Genomic DNA, 27,840 nt, shown 5'->3' on the forward strand with positions numbered 1-27,840 from the left:
ATTGAGGGTCTGATTTGCAAAACCTGGTCATTTGATATTTGGCCCCTCTATGTATCTAGGCATCAAAGAAGTCTTATACATGTGTTATCCCCATACTTGGGAGGAATGAAAGAATCTGTTTTAGGGTGTAATTGTAAGCATGCCAATGTTAACATTTGTTTAAAAAAATGAAAAATATTAATTACTTTCTTCATTTTCCAAATAATTGTGGCACAAAATTACATTTTCAAAAACACACCATTCTTCTTACTAAATAACTAGGCGTTTCTGCTTCTAAAAAAAATGGGTCATTATGAGGGCGTTTCTACTGTCCTGGCATTTTATGGCCTCAAGAAATGAGATAAACAGTCAGAACATCAGGGCTGACAAATTTCAATTATACCTGTATACATAGGTGTACGCAGCCTATGGCATTAGGGCTTGCACCCTAAAACTCAAACACACGTGTTTGTTTGTGTGTGTATATATATATGGGCCCATCACAATGATCTTCCTGCCAACACAGTGAAAGAGAAGTGCGTAAGCACTTCTCTTGTGGTAGAGCCAGTAAGAGGGAGATCTTTCCCATGTTCCTACCGACACACAGAGAGGTAACACTAATGCACATGAGGTGATTAGGGTGTGCCCAGGCACATCCAGCACACCCTGTGAGCACACCTTTGCCTGTATATACCATGTTTTGTAAACTCTCCAACTTTCACACAGACTAAATATGATTCTTTTTTTTTACCCTAAGAAATTTAGTGGAATATATTTTGGCCTAAATTTATGAATTATTTATATTCAAAATTGTATAGCGGAAACTAGGGAAACAGTTTTTCTTATTTTGTTTTGCAAAAAAGAAAATAGTGGCAATTAAATACCAGTAAAGGAAGGTTCCTTTGTCTCAAAAAAGTAAAATATAAAATGAATTTGAGTACAGTGTTACACAACTCAGTAACTGTCAGTCATAGTATCACAGTACTGAAAAAAGGCTTGGGCAGGAAGGAAGCACAGGAACTGACTGAAGTAAATGTGAATTAAAAAAAAATATATTATATATATATATATATATATATATATATATATATATATATATATATAGTATATATCAGAACTTTACTTCAGTTATTATAGAGAATATCACAAGGTCTTGTTTGTTGACACAATATCCTTGTGATTGCTGATTTTACTTCTTTGTTTCTTAGAGTATAAATAAAAGGGTTTAAGAGAGGTGCAATCATAGTGTACATTAGTGATACAAAACTGTCATATGGCATCCAATAACTTGACTTGGGTCTAATATACATGAAGATCCCAGAGCCATAAAAAACTGTAACTACTGTCAAGTGAGAGGTGCAGGTTGAAAAAACTTTCTTTCTCCCAGAACGTGAATGTACTTGTAGAACTGTTGAGATGATCTGTATGTAAGAGAAAATTGTTAATATGGATGAGCCAATTATAACGCAACCAGCAACACTGAATATCATCCATTCATTCATCCAGGTGTCCTGACATGACAGTTGAAGCAATGGTGGAATGTCGCAGAAGAAATGGTTAATCTGATTAGATCTGCAAAATACCAAAGAAAATGTAAGGGCTGTGTGTATTATTGCATTAATTGCTCCAATGAACCATGATCCAATGATGTGCATAATGCAAGCTGTCCTGTTCATAACAATGGTATAAAACAAGGGTCGGCAAATAGCATTATATCGATCATATGCCATGGCTGCCAACATACAACACTCTGTTCCTCCCAAAAGCAAGACACAGTACATTTGGACTGCACAGCCATAAAAAGAGATAACTCTATGGTTAGATAATAAATTGGACAAGACTTTGGGAATGGTAGATGTCACATAAAATATTTCCAAAAAGGAGAAATTTGCAAGAAAAAAGTACATTGGGGTGTGGAGATTTGGACTAAACATATATGTAATAATTACAGATACATTTCCACCCAATGTAATGACATAGATAAGAAGGAACAGCGGATAGAGGAAAATTTGACTTTCCCTTAAGTTTGAAAATCCAAGGAGGATAAATTCTGTTACTATGGTGACATTTGCACTCATTTTATTTGTATTTTTCTGTAAAAGATAAATATACTTTATAAACGTAATGAATATTTGAAAAAAAGCATTTTTTTGTATAGCAGTCTGTTTTTTTAGCATTTTGTCTTAAAGTCAAAGTAAACCCTAACTGGATAATTTTTAGTTTTCTAAATCATTACATACAATAAATGTATTTTTTTTTTTTAAATTAAAATGCTTGTTTTTATCTTTTTCCCTCCCCTGACATATCTCAGTGATGCTGATCTGCTGCAACCCATTTTAAGCCGTCTAATGTCTACATCAACTCCAGTAATTGCTGCATGGCATTTTTAGGGCAGTTTTCATGATAGCGACCACCCGTTTTTCCCCTCCAAGGCACTTCTTTTCTCTGGTCCTCTCAGCCAGTACTGGTTTATCATGTATATTATGATGCCGAGGGCCTCACCACATTCCAGGGTGAGAGGGAAGATGACTAAAGCACCAGCTGCCATAGAAGCACCAGCTGCCACATACCTTGGAGTTAGGTATGTAATCCTCCATATTAGATCTCCATAAGAAAAAAAAATGTTCTGATATTAAGAGTTGTCTCATTAAATTTTTTCATTTTGCTTTGAGTTGAGTTTTAAAGTATATTTCCACTTTTGCAGTCAAATATGAGAAAAGTCCACCATATGTTTATTATGTGTTCCCATTAAAACAGCATACCTAACATATATTGAAAAAATATTTCTTACCTTTCTGAGAAGAAGGTGACATTGCTGACTACAAGCAATTCTCAGCTAGCTCAGCCTGATCTGTCCAATAGCTGGACTGGGGACTGACTGAGTCCACTTCTTATTAACATACAGAGGAGAAGCCCACCTCATGAACCTTTAACCTTTTGTTAACGGATAACTTCACCTTTTTAAAAAAAATAATAAATGCACATCGTTTTGCATTTATTATTTTTGCAATGAGAAAATAATAAATGCCACATGGCCACATTTTTTTAAAATAGTGGCAGATAGTGTGGGGGGGAGATCCCCCTTTAGCTGTCTTTAGATGCAAGGCATCTTCCCAGCTCTCCTCCCCATAACAAAGAGAACTAAGTAGAATTATTCCTTGTTTGAAATTTAAAAAGGTATGCTGCAATTTTTTTTAAGTAATGATATTTAAATGGGGACATGTACAAATATAAAGTAGTATTATCCCAATTTAGCTAAAATGTGGAAGTATTCTTTCCATTTTTGCTGTATTCTGAATATACCACTTCTTGGGAAATGTTTTATTTGTTTCCCATTTGTTTGAGAAAATTAAAGCAGTTAGGAAGCCCTGAAATTCATCATTGTGCATGAACTGACTCCATTAAAAAACAATCTATATTTGGTGCTCACCCTAGTGAATTAGGTTTTTTCAGATATCACCTGCAATCATCAAGCAGTAATAGGCCCAATGGCAGACAGAAATAGGCCAGCTGTTCACTGAGGCTCTCTCCCTTTTCTCACTGATGCAAAGTGCCCTGCCACTGGCCAGTTTCTATTAAACCCCTATTAGGAAATAGAAGACTGAAGGTGAAACAAGCGTTTTAAAACCAGCAGGGGGCCATTTTTATAAGCAAGTTTAAATAGCAAATAAAGTGCAAAGTGTACCCCCTTTAATTGTGAGGAGGATGGCTTAACCAAAGATCCTTATTGGCCATTCTTTGCCTGCTGGCCATGGTTCCATGGCCATGTAGTGCATTATGGTTAAAAAAAACACTGTCTGGTCAGATTTACATATAAACCTATCTGTACCATGAAGTTTGAACCCAAATCCATGGCTACAGCCAATCCATAATCTCATTCCTAGTTATCAGAGATGTCCTAAGTGCAAATAGAAACAGTTAAAACAACTTACTGGCCTTTTTTTTTATTAGTAGTTTTAGAGATTGAGATGTCATCATTCCAATACACAGGCCCGTAAAGCTAATCTTCTTTACATTCTCAGCTGTATTTCTTCTGTATCATTTTTGATGCCTTGAATACAATAAGAGGAGATGCATATGGTTACACAGACCTTGCATGGTTATATAATGAAAGTGAACCTGAGGGAATAGTGGCAGGGGAATTTCAAACTAATTTGCTGTAGTAGTGAGGGAAAATAACTTTTGTGTGAAAGTTTTAACTGTACAATGGGCAGCACAGTGGCTAGGTGGTTAGCAAGTCCACCTAGCAACACTAGGGTTGTAGACTTGAATCATAGCACTACCTGCCTGGAGTTTGTTGTCCCTGTGCTTGTGTAAGTTTCTTCCCACACTCCAAAGACATGCTGGTAGGTTAAATACCTCCTATATAAATTGGCCCTAGTATGTGTATGTATAGTGCCTTGAAAAAGTGTTCATACCCCTTGAAATTTTCCACCAAAAATGTAAATATATATTATTGGGATTTCATGTGATAGAACAACACAAAGTGGCACATTTTTGTGAAGTGAAAGGAAAATGATAAACGGTTTTCAAATTTTTTTACAAATAAATATTTGAAAAGTGTGGCATGCATTTGTATTCAGCCCCCTTTAACCCCTAACTAAAATCTAGTGGAACCAATTGCCCTCGGAAGTCACCTATTTAACAAATAGAGTCCAATAGAGTGTGTATTTTAGTATAAATACAGCTGTTCTGTGAAACCCTCAGAGGTTTATTTGAGAACATTAGTGAACAAACAGCATCATGAAGACCAAGGAGCACACCAGACAGGTCAGGGATAAAGTTGGGGAGAAGTTTAAAGCAGGGTTAAGTTATAAAAAAAATCCCAAGCTTTGGATATCTCATGGAGCACTGTTCAATCCATCATCTGAAAATGGAAAGAGTATGGCACAACTGCAAACCTACCAAGACATGACCAGCCATCTAAACTGACAGGCAAGGAGAGCATTAATCAGAGAAGCAGCCAAGAGGCCCTTGGTAACACTGGAGGAGCTGTAGAGATCCACAGCTCAGGTGGGAGAATCTGGACAACTATTAGTCATGAACTCCACAAATCTGTCCTTTATGGACTAGTGGCAAGAAGAAAGCCATTGTTGAAAGAAAGCCATAAGAAGTCCCATTTGCAGTTTGTGAGAAGCCATGTGGGGGACACAGCAAACATGCGGAAGAAGGTGCTCTGGTCAGATGAGACCGAAATTGAACTTTTTGGCCTAAAAGAAAAATGCTATGTGTGGTAGAAAACTAACACTGCACATCACCCTGAACACACCATCCCCACCGTGCAACATGGTGGTGGTAGCGTCATGCTGTGGGGAAGATGGATGGAGCTAAATACAGGACAATCTTGGAAGAAAACCTGTTAGAGTCTGCAAAAGACTTGAGACTGGGGAGGAGGTTCACCTTCCAGCAGGACAACGACCCTAAACATACAGCCAGAGCTGTAATGGAATGGTTTAGATGAAAGCATATTCATGTGTTAGAATGGCCCAGTCCAAGTCCAGATGTAAATCCAATTGAGAATCTGTGGCAAGACTTGAAAATTGCTGTTCACAGATGCTCCCCATCCAATCTGACAGAGCTTGAACTATTTTGCAAAGAAGCATGGACAAAAATGTCCCTCTCTAGATGTGCAAAGCTGGTAGAGACATCCCCAGAAAGACTTGCAGCTGTAATTGCAGTGAAAGGTGGTTCTACACAGTATTGACTCATGGGGGCTGAATACAAATGCACTCCACACTTTTCAGATATTTATTTGTAAAAAATTGTGAAAAACATTTATCATTTTCCTTCCACTTCACAATTATTTGCCACTTTGTTTGGTCTATCACATAGAATCCCAATAAAATATATTTACGTTTTTGGTTGTAACATTTTTCAAGGCACTGTATCAATGTGATTTAGGGACCTTAGATTATTAGCTCCTTGAAGGCAATGCTCTGTGAATTGACGGCACTATATAAGTACTTGTAATTAATACATTTCAAAACTTTTAAAAAGGTAACAAAGTTTGAGCCTCATATATGATCATAGTTTCAGGATAAAGGGTACCTGCATCATTCATAAAACCTTTAAATTCCTTAAAAAGTGAACATTTACTATCTTACAGGGGACATTTAGAATTAAATGTTATTCCTACACAGTATCCTGAATTATTTGTCTTGAATTCTTCCTGGTAAATGGAAGTACATTTCATTTGCCTAGACACTCCTGTGCCTTGAAATTCATACCAGTATATCTGTAAAATGTATGTAAGATCAATGCACTTCTGCCTTTGATTGCTAATCTCACAAGATTTGGCATGTGGAGATGTAACTACTGTGCTACTCATTGTTTTTTTTTTTGTTGGAAAGAAAGCTGTACCCGAGGACCTGTAGTGCAAAGATCGCCTTGCTTCTGCATTATTCATTCTCTGGAGCTGTCTTTTCTGCACTTCTGCAACTTTTTGAATATTCTAACATTAGTTATCAGATTACCAGTCATTGGAGGGCAGGTCTGAAATTTAAAGTGGTTCTAAAGTCTCAAGGTTTTTTATCTTCAAGCATTCTATGCATGAAGGTAAAAACCTTCTCTGTGCAGCAACCCCCCTAATACTCATCTAAGCCCCCTCTCAATCCAGCGATGTGCTCTGGAGTCTCAGCTATCCTGGGACTCCCTCTTCTCATTGGCTGAGTCAGCAGCGGAAGTCATTGGCTCCCACTGCTGTCATTCACAGCCAGTGAGACAAAGAAAAGAGTGAGAGGGTGGAGCTGAGCAGCGGATTTGTTTGTAAATGGACACAAGGAGAAGCAGGTGCCCACCTAGCAAGCTGCTTTCTGTGGGAGCATCTGACAGGAGGGGAGGAGTCAGGAGCGCTGGCAGGGGACCCGAGAAGAGGAGGATCCGGGCTGCTCTGTGCAAAACCATTACACACAGCAGGTAGGTACTGTATAACATGCTTGTTATTTTAAAAAAAAATAAGCCTTTAGTATCACTTTAAAAACAAAGCCCTGCCTCGAACAAGATGGCCTCTGCCATACAGAGACACAATGCAGAATAATACATATTAAGTCAGTAATGAGGAAAGGATCTTCTTCAGGGAGCCTATAGGCAATCCTTTTGATTAATCATTGGACCCTTGTTTGCCTTATTTTTGGGCAAAACCCTGACAGTACAGAGGTCCTCCTTAACTTGGAAGAATAAAAGGTGTTCAGATAGTTAGCCGTAGATTTTTCAGGCTTAGTTTAAACTTTATAGAAGTTGTTAAATTGTTGAGAAATGATTCTTAATAGTCCTCCCTTTACCCATCTTCACCCTTTTATCTAAGGGGCAAATGCACAATTATGTGTTCATGGTTACATGCATGTTAAAGTGCATTGTTGCCCCCGTTCACATCCTACTTGCCCAACACAGCAAAAAACATGGCTGACTTGTTTTTTCTAACACTGCATTGCAATCTATGTTCTGTAGTGTGTTGAAGGGTCAGGTGTGTTGTTCACTGCTTTTACGTGCATTGAAGGCTCATTAGAACTCTACTAAATGACCCGCTAAAATCTATGTGCAAAGCATGCTACTCATGGGTGTTAGCACACTTGATAACATGACCTAGCATGCCTTAAAGCGACTGAAAAGCCTAGTCTTTTATTTTTTTAATATAACAAACATGTTATACTGACCTGCTCAGTGCAATGGCTTTGCACAGAGCAGCCTTGATCTTCCTCTTCTGGGTTCACATGCTGACTGTGTCCACTCCCCCCCCACCCCGCAAAGTGCCCTCATATTAAGCTGCCTGCTACAGGGGCACTTGTGAATGCTTGCTCCAGAGCCATCTCTGTGTGTCCATAAGACACACAGAATGCGGCTTGGCCCTGCCTCCTGCTCCATCCTCACTGGCTGTGATTGACAGCAGCTAAAGCCAATGGCCCCCGCTGCTGTGTCTAAGCCAATGACGGGAGAGAGAGCTGAGAGAGCCTCTGCTCTTGTGCACATTGCTGGATTGAGATCAGGCTCAAGTAAGTTTTAAGGGGACTGGGGGGAACAGCACACTGAAAGTTTTTTACTTTAATGCAGGTAAAGAACTTCAGACTTTAGAACCACTTCAAAGTGCACATAACATGCCGGTGTTACAGGCAATATACCTGCATATGTAGGTTTAAAAACTATCCTTGGTGCCTAAACGGAAAAAGAACTACAGTAACCTGTGATTTTCCATGTTTGTGAGCGCATTATACATATTTGTTTAATAAAGTGTTCATTTATTACAGTATCTTACTGCACTATGATTGTTTGCTATGTGTCTCCCTGTCCCTTTTTGTCTTTGACATGCAGGATGCCTGAATATTTTTGAAATTTCATGTTATATTTAATACCTGTATTTAGAGTTGTTCTTATTACGGCAGCCAGGGAACAGTGTTTGAAAGTAACATAGCATACCATTGATGGCACTGTTAAGAATGGGGAGCATAGATCCCCAGAGATCATGGAGCAGGTGGTGACAAGGCAAAGTCTGTAGTGCTGAATGTTGCTCATGGTATTATGGAGAGGGATTGCGGTGGAGAGTAGTGTGAACAGGCCCAGATCTGATCTGAATGTATGGTGGACACTGTGTGGGTGGGGTGACCTGAAAAAGAAATAACTGCAGATAGTGAATGGAGAAATACAGAGAAAGGGATGGGAGAGATGGAGGAGGGAGAGTTGCAAAAAAATGCACTGTCGACAATGAGGAGACAGCTGCTACAAAACAGTGAGGACGGGAACGGGGGGAGGAGGAGCTGTTCCAATGTACTGTATTAATTCAGTTCTACAAGAATAAAGTTGGGTACATTTTCCTTCAATTTTTTTGTTTAACCTTTCGCCGCCCGGCCAATGGCCATTTGGTGGCCGGTAAAATCCCTCAGCGTTCCAGGTGGACGCCATATGGCGTCCTCCCGGCATGCGCAGTTTGCACGCCTGCAGAGCCGCGCAGCGGCACGATCGGTCATCGGCCATGTACCTCGGACACGGCCGATGACAGATCTGAGTACCAGCCCCCTTGCAGGTATACAGTTGTATACAATACAGTTGTATACAATGGATGGCTTCATTCATGCCATCCATTGTATACTAGTGTGTCTAGCTGTGAATGGTCACAGCGATCACTTGCACAAGCTGGGCCAATCACAGCCGTGGCCAAATCACAGCGAAGCACAAAAAAAAAAAAAAAAAAAAACCCCTGAATGAATCAATGTCATTCAGGTAAATGCTTGCTTATAGCAAAGTAATTCTTTGCTATAAGCAAATGGTGTAAAAAAAAAAAAAATACTGATCACTTCCCCAAAGTAGTACAATGTTACTATGGTAACATTGTACTACTTTGGTCATAGTGAAATATGAAAAAAAAATCTTAAAAAAAAGAAAAAAATGTAATAAAAAATTAAAAAAAATTATATATTTTTTTTTTATACTGTCAGTGTCCTGATCACCGCCATGCCAGTTATATGATGACGCTGTACTGCACTGGTGACAGTATGTAAAAAAAAAATAGTGAAAAAATTTTTTTTCATTTTCCGAAAAATTATGACAAAAACATACAACTTCAAAAAACTCGCCATGCCTCTTATGAAGTACGTCGGAATGTCTACTCTGCAAACAGTGGTCATTTGGGGGATATCTGTACTGTTCTGACATTCTTGGACCTCAAGAAATTAGATTGGCCGTCAGTACTTCAGGATTGATCAATATTCAGATCTATACCATAGTTTGTGAACTCTATAACTCTCCTACAAACTAAAAAATACATCCTAATTTGGGTTATTTTCACCAAAGACATGTAGCAGAATACATCTCGGCCTAAATTTATGAAGAACAATTATTTATTTGCAAACTTTTATAACAGACACAAAGAAAAAATTTTTTTTCTTCAAAATTTTCAGTCTTTTTTTGTTAATTTAGCAAAAAATAAAAATCCCAGCGGTGATTAAATACCACCAAAAGAAAGCTCTAGTTGTGTGAAGAAAATGATAAAATGTTAGTTTGGGTGCAGTGTTGTATGACCGCGCAATTGTCATTCAAAGTGTGAGAGCACTGAAACATGAAAAATGGCCTGGGCAGGAAGGGGTCAAAAGTGTCCTGTATGGAAATGGTTAAACCATTTGCCCTCCAGAGGATTCCCCCCCCCCTTTTTCTGCGATACAGCTCTGCGTTACATTAACTGACAATTGCACGGTTATGCAACGTTGTACATAAATGAAATTTATGTCCTTTTTTACCCACTAATAGAGCTTTCTTTTGGTAGTATTTGATCACCTGTGCCTTTTTTATTTTTTGCACTATAAACAAAAAAAGACCGACAATTTTGAGAAAAAAACAATATTTTTGACTTTTTGCTATAAAACATGTGCAGTAAAAAAAATTTAAAAATCACATTTCTTCATAAATTTAGGCCAACATGTCCTTGCTAATAAATAGAGATGAGCGAATTATTCAAAAATTCGATTCGGCTGATTCGGCGAATTCGCGGAATAAATTCGATTCGAGTCGAATATATTCGCTGCGAATTTAACTTATAAAAAGGGTGTTTCTAGGCTTCAGAGAGCCTTTATATTAGTGCAGAACACTGTACCTTTAATTTAAATGCCTTTGGAGTCTGCTGGGGAAGAGAAATAATACTGTCAGTCAGTATGACATGCAGATGAGTGCCGTCGATCTTAGAATCACCGCACACTTCACTCATTTGGGCAGTCACGGGGCCAAAACCAGAGTGTGGAGCCACAGTGTGTGTCAGAGCCTGGAATCGAACCTGGGCCTTCTGCGGTGAGAGACAGTGTTTCTTCTCGCTGAGCCACCTGGAATGCTGGACAGCTCCCTTGACAATTCTTTGGATGATCCTGCCTTTGCCCTGTTTTGTCTTGAACCTTGAACTCCTTGCTCCTCCCATGAACTTCCTATAAAAGCCATGTCTCTGCACTTCCTGGTTGCCAGATTATTGTGCCTTACCAGCCAATATCCTGCTTACTGTTCCTGCTGCTGTCTTCATCTACGTTACCGACCTTTGGCTTGCTACTGACTACGATTCTGCCTCATCCTATCTACTACCATTGGTGACCGACCCCTTGGCTTGTGACTGACTCCGCTTCTGTTTAATCCCTGAACTGATTGATCCGCTTTTGGTTTCCAGCCTACTCATTCCCTGGTGGGGTGATCCTGAGACCTGTGACCTGGCATTCACACGCAGCCAAATCCATCTCCACCATTAGGAGCTCTGGGGAAGACCGGTGGATGCTTAGACCCCGCACCTCAGGTGAGCCTGCGTCATTCCCAGGGTGGGCCGCTGGTGTACCAATCCTGCTGGTTTCAGGTAAGCCTTACAACTGCTGTAGCAACTGGTCTCTGAACCTGACCTTATATCGTGACAGAATAATCTGGCCCAAACATGGAGGCCGCTATAGCAAATGTTGTGAATCCTCTTAGGCAGCAAATTGCTGAGCTGCAGGAATTTGGGGTTACCCATCAGGAAAAAGTTGCCAAACTGGAAAGCATTGTGGATAGGCAACAGGGAGAGATTCAGGCTCTGCAGAGGCAACTGCTGAACCGTGATGATCCTAGCTCACATATGCCCCTGCCCCAACCATCTAAGTTTAATGGAGACCGCCGCCAATACAGGGGTTTCCTTAATCAATGTCGCATATATTTTCAAATGTACCCTGCTGCGTTTCCTTCAGAGAAAAAGAAGGTAATGTTTATTATTGGGCTTCTTACTGGGGAAGCTTTAGCTTGGGCCTCCCCTTATATAGAGCAAAACCATGGCATTCTAAATAATTTTGATACCTTTTTGACCGCGATGAATCAGGTTTTTGATGATCCCAACCGTTGTGCTTCTGCCGAAGCAAAATTACATAGTCTAAGGCAGGGTAGACGCTCGGTCGCTGAATACACAGCCGAGTTCAGAAGTTGGGTTGCAGATACCACTTGGAACCCTGCAGCACAAAAGAGCCAGTTCCGCCAAGGGCTTTCTGAACAGGTAAAGGATGAGCTTGCCAGAGGTGATACTCCTAATGATCTTGAGGAATTCATCCAATTGTGTATCCGAATCGATCAAAGACTTACAGAAAGGAGAAAGGAGAAGCTGGGAATACTTGGAAGTAATAGGGGCATGCATCTCTCTGCTAGTCCATTTGTTCAGCAGGATTCAAGAGTCTCTCTGGGTTCTAACACTCCTGAGCCTATGCAGGTTGATGCAATCAAGAGATCCATCTCCATTCAGGAGAAAGAGAGAAGACGTTCAGAGAATTTATGTCTTTATTGTGGGGATTCTGGTCATTATGCAATTAATTGTCCTAACAAGGTTAAAAGAACTATTGCTGTGACTGATGTGATTGAGCCTGAACACATAAACTCTATAAGCCAGTCTGTCTCCCCACTGATTTCTGAAGAGAATAAAGTGAACTCCCTACTTTCTCACTTTGTTATCCCTATTAAACTTGTATTTGAGGGCCATGAAATCTCCTGCTCAGCTATGCTGGACTCCGGGGCGGGGGGGAACTTTATGGATATAGAGTTTGCCAACAGCAATAATATTGACGCAAGAGACACATTTACCCCTATTGATATGGAGACAGTTGATGGGTCACCCTTATCTTCAGGACCTGTTACCCATAAAACGGTCCCCCTGAAACTGTTGTTTGCGGCTGACCATTGTGAGACCATCAGCTTTCAGCTGATTACATCACCCAAGTTTCCCATCATCCTGGGCATTCCTTGGTTCTCCACTCATAATCCTTCCATCAACTGGGGAGCACGGACTATAGATTTTACGTCCTCCCACTGTGAAAAACATTGCAAAAAACCTTGCCGACCAAGTTCATCACCGACCAAGGAAGCGCAAGGTGATATAGTGGCTACCCAGTCATATGACAACTTGCCCACACATTACCATGAGTTTCGGGACGTCTGTGACAAGAAGAATGCAGATCTATTACCCCCTCATCGCCCATATGATTGCCCCATTGAGCTGCTCCCAGGGGCAGAAATACCTTTTGGCCGCCTCTTCAATCTGTCGGAACCTGAATTAAAAGTACTCAGGGTGTGGATCGATGAGAATTTGGAGAAGGGCTTTATTAGACACTCAACTTCTCCAGCGGGGGCAGCCCTGTTCTTCGTTGAAAAGAAAGACTCCACCTTGCGTCCATGCATTGACTACAGAGACATGAATAAAATTACTATTAAAAACCGCTATCCATTACCTTTGATCTCTGAAATGTTGGAAAGACTTCGCTCTGCCAAGATCTTTACCAAGCTTGATCTACGAGGGGCATATAACCTTGTCCGCATTCGTCAAGGAGACGAATGGAAGACTGCCTTCAGAACCAGGTATGGGCATTTCGAGTCCTTGGTGATGCCGTTTGGGCTTTGCAATGCCCCTGCAACATTTCAACATTTTGTCAACGATGTTTTTCATGATCTGCTGGACCAATTTGTGATTGCCTACCTAGATGATATCCTTATCTTTTCCAATAATTGGGAGGAGCACCGCAAACATGTTTGCACAGTCTTTGAAAGATTAAGGAAGAATAGACTCTACATTAAATTGGAAAAATGTGAGTTTGAACAAACCCAGATCCAGTTTTTAGGCTATATCATTTCTCCAGAGGGCGTGAGCATGGATCCTGAGAAGATCAAAGCAGTGGTAGATTGGTCAGCACCTGGAAATGTTAAGGAAATTCAACGTTTCGTTGGGTTTGCCAACTTTTACAGAAAATTTATAAGAAACTTTTCTAAAGTGATAGCTCCAATCACACAGCTTACAAAGAAAGGGGTACCCTTCGTGTGGACCTCTGAGGCACAAGCTGCGTTTGAAAAACTAAAAACTCTTTTCACTTCTGCACCAATTTTGGTACATCCGGATCCTGAACTACCCTTTACAGTGGAAGTGGATGCCTCCAATTCTGCCGTGGGAGCGATCCTGTCTCAGCGAAGTGGTGAAAAGATGCAGCTTCATCCTTGTGCCTTCTTCTCCCGTTTGATGTCCTCAGCCGAAAGAAATTACGACATTGGGAATAAAGAGCTACTGGCAATTAAGGAAGCCTTTTCTGAATGGAGGCATCTGCTAGAAGGAGCTAATCATCCTGTAACTGTTCTCACAGACCATAAAAATCTGGAATTTATTCGTTCGGCCAAGAGATTGTCTTCTAGACAAGCTCGCTGGTCTCTATTCTTTTCCAGATTTAATTTTGTTATATCATATCGACCGGGATCGAGGAATGGTAAGGCCGATGCCTTATCAAGGATGTTGTCCGAGCCTCTCCTGGAGGGCAACTCCGAATATTCCATCCTAACACAAAAGAACTTCCTAGGGGCCACAAGTGCAAAGACGTTCTTGAGTCTTCTCAAAGAGGGGTATGAGAATGACCCACTTCTCAATGATCCTCCTAGGGACATGAACCTGGTGTACAAAAATGGCTTTTGGGTTCAAGGACATCATCTTTATGTACCTGAATCTGTTCGGGTGGAAGTTCTCAAGTTGGTTCATGATTCCAAACTTGCTGGGCATTTTGGAGTTACTAAGACCGAAGAACTGTTGTCACGTTCCTTTTGGTGGCCGGGGTACAAGAAGGATGTCAAACGCTATGTGGCCTCATGCTTGACCTGTGCACGCAATAAAACTCCCCGAGCCTCTCCTTTGGGGTTGCTTCAGCCACTCCCTGTTCCATCGAGACCATGGGGGTCTATTTCTATGGATTTTGTGGTAGATTTACCTCCCTCAAAAGAAATGACCACCATTTTGGTGGTGGTTGACCGTCTCACAAAGATGGCCCATTTTGTTCCAGTGAAGGGGGTGCCCACTGCTGAACAGACTGCAGAACTAATGGTTCGAGAAGTATTTAAACTGCATGGAATCCCTGATGATGTGGTGTCTGACAGAGGTGTGCAGTTTACTTCAAGATTTGGAAAAGCTTTTGCTCAGCCTTGGGTGTTACAATTAATCTGTCCTCTGCTTTTCATCCCCAGTCTAATGGGCAGACTGAGAGAACTAATCAAACAATGGAGCAGTATCTTCGATGCTTTGTCACTTATCTTCAGGATGACTGGGTGGACTGTATTCCCACTGCAGAGTTTGCATACAACAATTCTAAACATAGTTCCACCTCTCAAAGTCCCTTTTACTTAAACAACGGTTATCATCCAGTTTTTATTCCTGATCTCCCTATCACAACTCCAATTCCTGCTGTTACCAACAGACTAACTACATTGCAGGAGATTCAGGAGAAATTGATAGAGACTTTGAGGGAAGCTCAGGAATATTACAAAAAGGCTGCTGACAGACACCGGAGAGCACTTCCTACGTTTCATGTGGGTGACAAAGTTTGGTTATCAACGAAGAATCTGAAGGTGCATGTGCCATCTGCTAAGTTGGGTCAAAAGTTTGTTGGTCCTTTTCAGATTTCGGCTCAGATCAACCCAGTTACCTTTCGCTTAAAACTTCCTGACAGTATGAAGATTCACCCGGTTTTTCATGTATCGCTTTTCATTTCATGAAAATCCTTTCTCTGGTAGATTTCTTCCACCTCCTCCACCTGTTGAGGTACAGGGCGAAGAAGAATATGTGGTGGAGAAGATTCTTGATTCTAGGATGTTTAGAGGGAAGTTGCAATATCTGGTCCAATGGGAAGGATATGGGCTAGAGGAAAATTCTTGGGAGCCTGAGGAAAATGTTCATGCTCCTAGACTAACAAGAGAATTCCACCAGAGGTTTCCCCACAAGCCTGGTCCTAAGACATCCAGGGGACGTCCTGTGAGGAGGGGAGTACTGTCAGAGCCTGGAATCGAACCTGGGCCTTCTGCGGCGAGAGACAGTGTTTCTTCTCGCTGAGCCACCTGGAATGCTGGACAGCTCCCTTGACAATTCTTTGGATGATCCTGCCTTTGCCCTGTTTTGTCTTGAACCTTGAACTCCTTGCTCCTCCCATGAACTTCCTATAAAAGCCATGTCTCTGCACTTCCTGGTTGCCAGATTATTGTGCCTTACCAGCCAATATCCTGCTTACTGTTCCTGCTGCTGTCTTCATCTACGTTACCGACCTTTGGCTTGCTACTGACTACGATTCTGCCTCATCCTATCTACTACCATTGGTGACCGACCCCTTGGCTTGTGACTGACTCCGCTTCTGTTTAATCCCTGAACTGATTGATCCGCTTTTGGTTTCCAGCCTACTCATTCCCTGGTGGGGTGATCCTGAGACCTGTGACCTGGCATTCACACGCAGCCAAATCCATCTCCACCATTAGGAGCTCTGGGGAAGACCGGTGGATGCTTAGACCCCGCACCTCAGGTGAGCCTGCGTCATTCCCAGGGTGGGCCGCTGGTGTACCAATCCTGCTGGTTTCAGGTAAGCCTTACAACTGCTGTAGCAACTGGTCTCTGAACCTGACCTTATATCGTGACAGTGTGGCGGTGGAGGCAGCAGCAATGGGAGGCCATACAGCACCCTATGACAAAATGGAACCCACCAGCAGTGTGAGGAGACCTGAAAGTGGCACATGGCAGAGTGTGGCGATGGAGACAGCAGCAATGGGAGGCCGTACAGGGACCCATGACACACTCTGGACCTGGCAGCAGCATGAGGAGGCGGTACAGGGGCCCATGACAGATTACGGGCCTGGCAGCAGCATGAGGAGTCGGTACGGGGGCCCATGGCAGATTACGGGCCTTAACTGGCTGATAGAGGGCGATTGACGTCGGGTGACGGAGCAAGTAACGGAGCGGGTGATGGAGCGGGGGCTGGGGCAGGCAGAACCGCCGTATCTTTATCACGGTTTTCCCAGGCCACCGAATGGCGACGCTGCATATGCTGCCGCAACGCTGTAGTCCCAACATGGGCCCCCTGGCCACGCTTGACTTTCTGGCCACATAGTCGACATACGGCTACGTTTACTTCCTCGGGCGGCTTGACGAAAAATTGCCACACCGCCGAGTAGGAAACTTTGCCCCCGATACTCCTCACTGGCTGACTGCTACTTCCTCCGTGCACACCGGCACCACTACTGGCCGTGGTGGTAGGCTGCAGTAGAGCTGGTGCTCTACTCCGTGGCCGTTTGCCTCCACTGACACTGCTGCGACCCTGCTGCCTCCTGGGCAACCCACCGACTGTTTTGCTCGCTGCCAAGCTGGCACCCTCTTCTCCTGATGATGCGGAAGCAATAGCCTGATGACGACGAGGCTGCCAAGTGCGATCAGCCTCATCATCATCAATTAGGGTCTCCGCCTCACTACTAGCCCCCTCGGCTGCGTGTGGGTCAGGAGACAGACCTGTCTCTAGACCGGCTACCGAGCCACTCTCCTCGCCAGTACTTCTTCGCCTGGCTGCTGAAGAGGCGGATGTCTCCCCCCGTTCCTGACCGCCCTCTGTTAGCTCTTCCTCACTGTACAGTGGGGCTGAGCCCACAGCATGCGATACTTCGCTTGGTGAGGGAACACCAAAGGACAGGGGCAGGTAGAGGACACGTGATTTCAGTGGGCTTGCTCCCGGGCCATGCCAACTAACGGTTGTGTCTGACGTACCCACCGACCGTTGGCTGTAGGTGTCAGAGGTGACCTGGGAAGAGGAAGACGACCGAGCCAAGCAATCGATGACGGCAGGGTTGTCGGTGGAGACACGACCGCTGGATGACACCGGGAGCACTGGCCTCTGGCTGCGACTAGTGCTGCCTCGACCCCTTCCTCTGCTGCCACGTCTGCTCGCTCCTGAAACATTGCCTCCTCTGCCACTCCTCTGCGTGTTGTCTGACATACTCTTTAATTCAACGATTCTGTGTCCCTGAGTAACAATTCTGTGTCCCTGAGTAACAATTCTGTGTCCCTGAGTAACAATTCTGTGTCCCTCAGTAACGCTTCTGTGTCCCTCAGTAACGCTTCTGTGTCCCTCAGTAACGCTTCTGTGTCCCTCAGTAACGCTTCTGTGTCCCTCAGTAACAATTCTGTGTCTGTCCCTGAGTAACGATTCTGTGTCCCTGAGTAACGATTCTGTGTCTGTCCCTGAGTAACGATTCTGTGTCCCTGAGTAACAATTCTGTGTCCCTGAGTAACGATTCTGTGTCCCTGAGTAACAATTCTGTGTCTGTCCCTGAGTAACGATTCTGTGTCCCTGAGTAACAATTCTGTGTCCCTGAGTAACGATTCTGTGTCTGTCCCTGAGTAACGATTCTGTGTCCCTGAGTAACGATTCTGTGTCCCTCAGTAACGATTCTGTGTCCCTGAGTAACAATTCTGTGTCTGTCCCTGAGTAACGATTCTGTGTCCCTGAGTAACGATTCTGTGTCCCTGAGTAACGATTCTGTGTCTGTCCCTGAGTAACGATTCTGTGTCTGTCCCTGAGTAACGATTCTGTGTCCCTGAGTAACGATTCTGTGTCCCTGAGTAACGATTCTGTGTCCCTGAGTAACGATTCTGTGTCTGTCCCTGAGTAACGATTCTGTGTCTGTCCCTGAGTAACGATTCTGTGTCTGTCCCTGAGTAACGATTCTGTGTCTGTCCCTGAGTAACGATTCTGTGTCTGTCCCTGAGTAACGATTCTGTGTCTGTCCCTGAGTAACGATTCTGTGTCTGTCCCTGAGTAACGATTCTGTGTCCCTGAGTAACAATTCTGTGTCTGTCCCTGAGTAACGATTGTGTCCCTGAGTAACGATTCTGTGTCCCTCAGTAACAATTCTGTGTCCCTGAGTAACAATTCTGTGTCTGTCCCTGAGTAACAATTCTGTGTCTGTCCCTGAGTAACGATTGTGTCCCTGAGTAACGATTCTGTGTCCCTGAGTAACGATTCTGTGTCCCTCAGTAACAATTCTGTGTCCCTGAGTAACAATTCTGTGTCTGTCCCTGAGTAACGATTCTGTGTCCCTGAGTAACAATTCTGTGTCCCTGAGTAACGATTCTGTGGCCCTAAAGTCTCTGTGGCCCTAACTCTGTCCCTAATACACAGAGGTCTGTCTCTCTTGAATGACCGGAGGCTAATGGAGAATTCTAAGATGGCAGCAATTTATAGCTCCACCATTACACAGTGCTGGCTGGCTGGCTGGCTGCTGATTGGCTAATGCGATCACATGTCATGAATGAATGCATTATGGGTCAGCGCGCCTTGTCTGCGCGCCTTCCCAGAGATCCCCGCTCCGTCGCCACACATGTCGCCGCCATTTTTGGGAAAATTCGATTCGTGCATCCGAAGTTTACTAATTTTCGGATTCAGCGCGAATCGAATTTTTCCTGATCTTCGAAACGAATTCCACTTCGCCATGTTCGATTCGCTCATCTCTACTAATAAAAATCACAATACATGTAAATTAATTGGTTTACATGAAAGTTATAGTGTTTACAAATGGCAGTATATATACCGGAATTATTTTATTTTTTTCACTAGTAATGGTGGCGATAAGCGACTTATTGCGGGACTGTGGGACTGCGGTGGGCATTATGACACTAGGTGGGACCTGACTAACTGCCACAGACATCCCCAGTGACACTAATACAGTGATCAGTGCTAATAAAAAGCACTGTCACTGTACTAATGACACTGGGCAGGAAGGGGTTAACATCTGGGGCGATCAAAGGGTTAACAGTGTGCTGTGTGTGTTTTACTATGTAGAGAAGCTGCTTTGCATTGCTCTGGTGTGCAGAGCAATATAAAGCAGCCTGTTTGTGTTGACAGGGGAGAGATCTGTGCTGTTTACACCCAGACCTCTCCCCTGGCAGCTCTGCCAACGATCACCGAGTCCCAGCCGAGAACCTCTGTAAGATTTCAGTGTCCATGTTGGGGGGGGATTTCCACTCATGGCGATTCCAAGACACATCTTTCTAAAGGAGATATATACAGCAGTAAAAACAGTAGGTAACACAAAGAAGCTTTGTCAGGTTTTTGATGCTTTTTGTGTTCTTAATGAGTTGAATATCTTCATCCAAAATAAAACTGGCACTTGCTATAATCAGCTTTTAAAATAAAGTATGCATGGGCAGGGCAGTTCTCAAAACAATATGGCAACATGATACAAAAAAATTACCCCGAACACAGGCCAACTAGCCAGAAAAAAAAATTAAAAAAAAAAGTCTAAACTGTTTCATCCATGTGTGGTAAAAACAGAGGTTTTTGTTGCATACATTGGAAAATATTTGTTAATCACACTGGACCCCGAGTCTCCTCTGCAAAGCATGGTCCCTAATTCTAGTCTAATGGAGCTTCCAACTTGGGATATATACTGCAATAAATAAAATGAGGGCAGGTACTGTATACCTTGTAGGTAGCCCTCATCCACACCTTAGAGGTAAACCCAACCCTCCTCAAATATGCAGAGACACACAAGAAGCTCAATGATAGGTTGAAACCACCTGAAGAACTCCAGGATTTATTAGCTCTAAATCCAACAATCAAAGTGAAAATGGCGTCCGCCCTGACCAGTATATACCTAACTGTTTACTCATAGGTCCGCTTCCATTTGGCAGTGATGATAAATCTCTGCATTAAATAACTTTCAGAAGTTCTATCGTTTCTAAAGTTTCCTAAAAAAAATACAGTTTTGCAATGGAAATACACAACTTAAACAGATTTCAGAAAATGAATTTCACAATAACATCTCAAAGGATTAAGTGAAAGTTGTTCCATCTGTTTACTTGAATTAATATAACAGTTACTCTGTGGAATAAAACAAGACTCCCCAGTTACTATTTTCTCATTGTAATGGTTTGTGAGTCATATGGGACAAGTCTCAGAAATGTTTGCAATGTACTTGAGAAAGGCCTTCTGTGTGAAAAAAAACTGGAAATGTATTCAAACACATTCAAAACTTTCCCAGAACTTCTACTGACATTTGCAGAGGAAAGATCAGTGGCAGGCAAAAAGCCAAACAACCAATACTGTACTGTTCAATAGGGATTGTCTATCTTATTACAGTTCGCATCCCTTTATAAAAGCCAATGTTGAATACCTCCTAATGTGCAACACCTACTTTCAAGTACTCCTTGACTTTGGATCAGTTATTACCAGAACCTCCTAATTGTGTGTCCATGTTTTCCAAAAAAAAAAATCTGTTTTGACTTATAAATCTTCACTGCAATCAATTGTGAATAATATAATTTTTTTGTTAAAAACTCTAAAACTGAGGTGATGCTTGCTGTAAGAGGTACCATTTGAACACATTAGAAGTGACCAATGATGTACGTCTACCATTTATAAAGATAAAGTTCTCTGGATCTATAAAATATTGTTATAGTGCATATTTCAATGTTTGGTAGATGATGATATTATACACCAGACAATTTCTATCATCTCTCTGTGACCATATTGGTGAGATCTGTGATGACTTCCCAGGATTGCACAGAATCTATTGCCGTCAGATGGGTTTCCACTTTCTTTGACAATTTTTGTATTAGTTTTATTTTTACTTAAACAATGACTGTTTTATATTTTTAAACTTCTCTTGCACACAATTCGGCATTCTAACAGTACACAGATGTATCTAAATTACTTGCCTTCACTTTGCCAAATGCATGTTAACTTTTCAAAGTGAACATTCATTTTGTAAATTGAATAGTTGCTCCTTTAGTAAATAAACTCCAGTCAGTTAAAATATTGTTGGGATGGGTAGGTTTAACTGGCCAGAATTTGTATTTTGGAACTGAGCCAATGGTCACGATAAGGATGAAGAAGCTAGGAAGTAAAAAGCACAACCTGAACACTGATGTTTTGGTTGTGACCATGAGAATGAACATGGCAACTTGATCATTGGAATCTCTCCAAATCCCTCCATTCAGGGCTATAAGAAATATCTTAGATAAATTAGAATAAAATCTGTTCCTCACCTCCACTAGATAAATACCGGTAACATGTTTTGGTTGAAACGCATGGGGTTTTTCTTTGAATATTGAAGCAACCTGTGTTTATGATTGTGTACACAGCAGGTAACATCACGCTTTATATGTTTTTAGCATATTGTTATACTATTTATTATATTGTTTATATGTTGGGGTGTGTTTAGCCCTTGGACAGTGGTGTATGTAGGATTTGTGCTGAACTAGGCAACACAAAAATCGGCCACCCCCACATCCCCCTGTGGAGAGAGCCTGACACTGACCAACGCCACCCCCCCACGCCTGTGGAGGAGAGAGCCTGAGACATTGCCACAACACCCCTGCCCCCCACATCCATCCGAGAGAGCCTTCCATTACCATTGCCCCCAATACTCCGCCTTCCCCACTCGGTAAGAGAGAGAGAGACACTCACATTCACAGCTCCGGACGTCCTCAGGAATGAGAGTCAGGCTCTGCATATACCATCAAGCAGCCCACAGCCTCTTTCAGATCCTACATGACCCCCATGCCACCTGTGTCCCTTCTTCAGTCCCTTCTTTCTGAAAAATGCTGCCCTAGGCAAATGCCCTTGGAGGCTTTTTTACATCATGTAAATAAAATTTGTATACTTTTATAACATTACAATGAAGTCTATGCATGAAGGTAAAAAATCTTCTGTATGCAGCATATGCACTGGAGTCTTGGTTATCCTGGGACTCCCTCTTCTCATTGGCTATTACAGAAGCAGGAGCCATTGGCTCCCACTGCTGTCAATCACAGCCAGTGAGCCAATGAGAAGAGAGAGGGGGCGTGGCTGAGCCGTAGCTCCGTGTGAATGGACACACGGAGCAGTGGATGCCCCCATAGCAAGCTGCTTGTTGTGGGGGCTCCCAACAGGAGGGAGAGGCCAGGAGCACCTTCGGGGATACCTGAGAAGAGGAGGATCTAGGCTGTGCAAAACCACTACACAACAGGTAAGTAGAGACACGTTTGTTATTTTTTCTTAAAAAAAATAAACTTTTAGAATTACTTTAAAGTCTTAAACTTTAATATATAGCTAAAGACAAGGACTGTAGATGAGCAAGAAACAAGGCTGATTTTCTGCTATCCTGTACAAAAAAACAAATAAGAAAGACACATGAACAATGTGAGTACATTATGACTAATGTTGAGAAAATATCTAAGTTTATCTCTTGCAAACCAGGAATAACTTTCAAAAAATACATGTTGGTGCAGTGTACCTATAATGCCAATAGGGAGAAATTAAAGTGTTACTAAGCCCACAACCGTAAAATCAGTCTGTATATGGAGTAAAGCATACTTGTTATACTCACTGCGGAACCTAAAACATTAATCCTCCACATTGTGTAAAAAGGCTGATTGATCCTGTCTTCTCTGATCCACCCCTTCTACTGTCCCCAATCCATCTGCTGATAGAACAGAGCCTAAGGGGCAATTTGCACATGCTCAGTGTGGTGTATATTGCAAGAAAGTTGTTTTTTCTTTGTAGAGTGCATGTGATCAGCACAGGGCCAGTCAGCACTGTCCAGACAGAGGGTTATGGGTCATGCAGCCTTATAGGACAATCAAAGGAGAACGAAAACTCCTCCTACAAGCTTTAACAAGTGCTCTGCTGGACACTGATATAAATCACAAGACTGCAGTAACTGCTGATGAGGAAAGGTATTTAGCAGTTTATATTTATTAAAATAATTGCATTTCCATGTTCTGTGTACTGTGGGAGAACAGATATAGTGAATGCAGGGTTCGGGGTTTAGTAACACTTTAAAAGACCAGTGAATATCAGGGCTAAAAATGTAATTTCTGTTAATATATTTTAGTAAGGAACCTATTACAAGCCCTTCTGGCCAAAACATTTCAAACTGTGACACCAAAGGCTACACCTACTTTTAATGTAAATGTGGTGGATATTACATAAGGAAAACAAATAGAGAATTTAAGGCAAGCATCAGAGATTACATGTATGATAGCAAGAATTGTAAGCTAAGGGCTAGTTCACACTAAATGCAGTTCAGTGCAGTTTTTTTCTGCATCGAAAATGCATGCACAGTGTTTTCCATGTATTCCAATGGCCCTAGTTCACACTATTGCTGTCAGTTCCAGTCAGTTTCCAGTGCAGAAAAAACATAAAACGTTCTGCATTATTTCTGCACAAAACTGTACTATAACACAGCAAAACGCATAAGAAAGGAGTGTGGTGTGAATTGTAAACAAAAACTCATCCAGAATGCATCTGAGTGTGTTTTCATGGTGTGAACTGGCCCTTAGGTCACCTGTAGCAAGGTACGTTTGCCTCAAACGTAGTAAAGAATGTAAGTTGATCAGTTTTTGTATGTTGAAGCGGGTACATACTCGAGATAAGGTGACTTGGAAAATAACAATTACCACCTTGCATGGCCATATACTACATTTTCCAGGATTTAAAGAAGCCATGAGTTTTGTCTGTATTTATAGGCCTTATTAGTACTTTTTTGTGATTTTATTTTAGATGCAGTTTAGTCTCTTCATGGCTTTTTGAAAATGTTTTTCGTAACCATTTTTTCATATATTTTGGATGTTTACTTTTTACTGTTTTATACTGAATGGACAAGTCATCCCCTTTCTTGGCACAAGTACATTGCATTTCACTTTGGAACACAACCTAAGCACATTACCTTGAATCTTCTCACTTCCAGCTAGCTAGATAGCATGCACCACTCAAGCACCTCCTTCTGAGGAAGCATTTGCATGAAACATGTCAGATTTGGGTGGCATTTTTTTGGCATTGTTCCATGAGGACCATGGACACGACACACACCATTTGGCAGAGGGCTTCCCATGGACTCCACAGCACTGGTAGGCCTTGGTGATATCATTCTTTTTTGCAAACTTTATCCAGCTGTTTACTTTTGCCACTTTTCAGATCCCATCCATGTAGCATACCTTAACCACTTGATCTCCAAAAGTTTTTACCCCCTTCATGGCCAGGACCTCTTTTGCTATCCAGTACTGTGCCAATTTAACTGGTAATTGCTTGGTCATGCAACATCGTACTCAAATTAAATTTATATTGTTTTTTCACAAAAATAGAGCTTTCTTTTGGTGGTATTTAATTACCACTGGGTTTTAATTTCTGCTATACTTTTTAAACTAAAAATGACCAAAAATTTTGAAAAAAACACATTTTTCTTAGTTTCTGTTATACATGTTTGCAAACATATAATCTGTCTTCAAAAATGTAGACTAAAATGTAGTCTGCTACATTTCTTTGGTAAAAAAAATAACCCAAACCAGTGTATAATATTTAGTCTGTGTGAAAGATAGAGTCTACAAATGATGGTATATACAGTATATTTGTGTATTTAAAAATTGATAAATTGATCAATCCTGATGTATTGACTGGACAGGACAGTACATACTGTATACACCCCAAATAAACCCTTTCTGAAAAATAGACAATCCAGATGTAAGAGCTATGGCAAGTTTTTTGCAGTTGTAATTTTTTTTGTCACAACTTTTTTGAAAATGGAGAAATTAAATAAAAACTGTCACCAAATGCAGTACAGGGTCATCATATCACTGGTGTGGCTGTGATCGGGGATGCTGACTGGTAATAGTATGTAAAATCAATCAATCAATCAATAAGTTTTTATTCAATCTTTAAAAACATTTTTTTCTTTTTTTTTTAAACATTTTTTTCATTGTCACCATAGTGACTACAGTGGTGGGGTGATCAGGGATTTTTTTACACTGTAATAAACAATCATTTTAACTGTCATGAATGGCTTTCTTTCATGACAGCTTGCTTAATATTGTGATGTTGGGACTGGCTACAGCAAATCACATGGTACAGGGTAGCAGCTACCATGTGATAGCTGTGGGCCAGTCACAGCATCACACAATAGTAAGCAAGCTGTCATGAATGGCTTCCATTCATAACCGTTTTGCTTTCATTTAGTCATGTGATCACTATGATTGGTTATAGCGATCACATGATGCCCTAGCTGCTCACAGTGACTGGGTACCAAGCCAGCATGCCCCACATGGAGACCAATCAGAATTCTTAATTTATTTTTCTAAATAAAGTGTAAGGCCTGATAGGTTTATTTTGGCAACAACTCCAATTTTGTGCTCATTAATGCTTTTCATTTCTCCACATGGACTTAGTTACTTTTACAAGAGCATTTTTAACCTCACTGTTCCTTAAACTATATATAAAAGGGTTTAAAAATGGTGCCACCACAGTGTACATGACAGCCACCATTTGATCCTCATGCGTGGCATAACTGGATTTGGGTTTTAAGTAGACAAAATTTGATTGATCCATAAAATATCGTTACCACTATTAAGTGGGAAGTGCAGGTAGAAAATGCTTTCTTCATCCCCCTGGTTGAGTGGATTGTCAAAATTGATGATATGATCTTTATGTAAGAGAAAAGGATTAATATAAAGGAACAAAGTATAACCAGACCACTTGTACAAAATATGACAATTTCATTGGTCCAGGTGTCAATACAGGAGAGTTTCAGTAGAGGCGGGATGTCACAAAATATCTGGTTTATTTTATTGTCACAGAAAGGCAATTGGAAGGTCAAGACTGTATGTATGAAAATGTTGGCACTCCCAATAATCCAAGAGCCAGCGATAAGCTGAAGGCAAGTCTTTCTATTCATTATGGCGGTATACAGCAGTGGATGGCATATGGCATTATATCGATCATATGCCATGGCTGCCAGTACATAGCATTCAGTACCGCCACACACTCCAAAAATGTACAACTGTAGGATGCACCCGTAAAATGAGATGGTTTTATTACCTGACATCAAATTGGACAACATCTTGGGTACAGTAGATGAAATGTAACATATATCTAGGAAGGAGAAGTTGGCAAGAAAGAAGTACATAGGAGTCTGGAGTTTGGGACTAAATCTATATGCAGTGATAAGGGATAGGTTTCCAAGCACTGTAATGATATAAATCCAAAGAAGTACAATAAAAAATATATACTGAAGTTCTGGATTTTCGGAGAGACCAACAAGAAGAAAATCTGATACCATAGTCTGATTTTTCTTTGCCATTGTAGCAGCAGTTTCTGCAAAGACAAGATAATACACATTATGGTTTGTATGCAAATAGAAGTGGCTGCTCACTGTGACATTACTAAGTTCTGATGGTGGCCAAGCACGTAGCAATTTTTGATCAATACAAGTTTGAGCGATCACAAAGCAAGTTATTGATTAAAAAATTGAACAATGCCAAAAATGCTTTTGTTCTGCACTTTGCAATCAACTAAAATATATTGTAAATATTTGATCTATCAGTCATATATCTCTCTATTGTAACGAATTGTTTAATCTGTCTTTATAATGACTTCTCTGGGATACGCAGATATTTGTTTGATTGAAGATGTCCGAATGCTATTTACACAACAAACATTCTCATATTTTACAGTATTCTGCCACTAAAGAACTTACTATATGCTCTGAGCACAAAGATTAACCTGTGAAAGACCGCTCCTGGTCCAGACTAAAGATCAGTAGCCGATCATATGACCACTGTAACAGTGCTCACAAGTTTGCTGATCCTTCCCACCTCCAGAGCATTCAGAACTGTTTAAAGGGATTTCAGGGTGGGCAGGAAGGCCTAAAAGTAAACACATTTTAGAAGTTCTTGTGCCAGGTCTACGAATGTACTGACGACTTTTGTTGAAATATTCATACAAAAGTATTATTATTATTCAGGATTTATATAGCGCCAACAGTTTGCTCAGCGCTTTACAATATAACGGGAGACAATACAGTAACAATACTGTTCAATACAAGAGAGTTAGGAGGGCCTGATCCTTGGAGCTTACAATCTAAGAGAAAAAGAAAATCTACTAGTGCATGGCCAGCTTAAAAGGTAGTATCATAAGTATTACGTTTAAGCTTGTATGATATATTATTCTTTCTAGTGGAACCGCAATGGTTATGATGTATTTTTCTGTTCCTACGTGTGGGTATGTTTTGTTTGGTCCAGTAAGGTTGCTTGCATTGTAAGCCAAGGAAGCGTAGACCTCGGTAGAGTATTAATGCTTTGAA

The 27,840-nt window shown here is 41.5% G+C and overlaps 1 protein-coding gene and 1 pseudogene across 1 annotated transcript; both read right to left on the bottom strand.

Annotated features, from left to right (window-relative positions):
- Window positions 1-1,103: 1,103 nt before the first annotated feature.
- On the bottom strand, window positions 1,104-2,057 carry LOC149452855 (olfactory receptor 5V1-like). Its single transcript, XM_089688880.1, has one exon. It carries the CDS (start codon window positions 2,055-2,057, stop codon window positions 1,104-1,106), a length of 954 nt encoding a protein of 317 aa, XP_089545006.1.
- A 23,838-nt stretch (window positions 2,058-25,895) lies between these two features.
- On the bottom strand, window positions 25,896-26,847 carry LOC149452856 (olfactory receptor 5I1-like; annotated as a pseudogene).
- Between the last annotated feature and the right edge of the window lie 993 nt (window positions 26,848-27,840).

Source organism: Staurois parvus, unplaced genomic scaffold (genome assembly GCF_062004578.1).
Source record: "Staurois parvus isolate SC_StPar_1 unplaced genomic scaffold, SC_StPar_1.0 ptg000458l, whole genome shotgun sequence".
In the NCBI taxonomy this organism is placed as follows: Eukaryota; Metazoa; Chordata; class Amphibia; order Anura; family Ranidae; genus Staurois; species Staurois parvus.

Coding starts and splice junctions, on each gene's coding strand:
- LOC149452855 (XM_089688880.1), bottom strand. CDS start 2,057: ATGAGTGCAAATGTCACCATAGTAACAGAATTTATCCTCCTTGGATTT.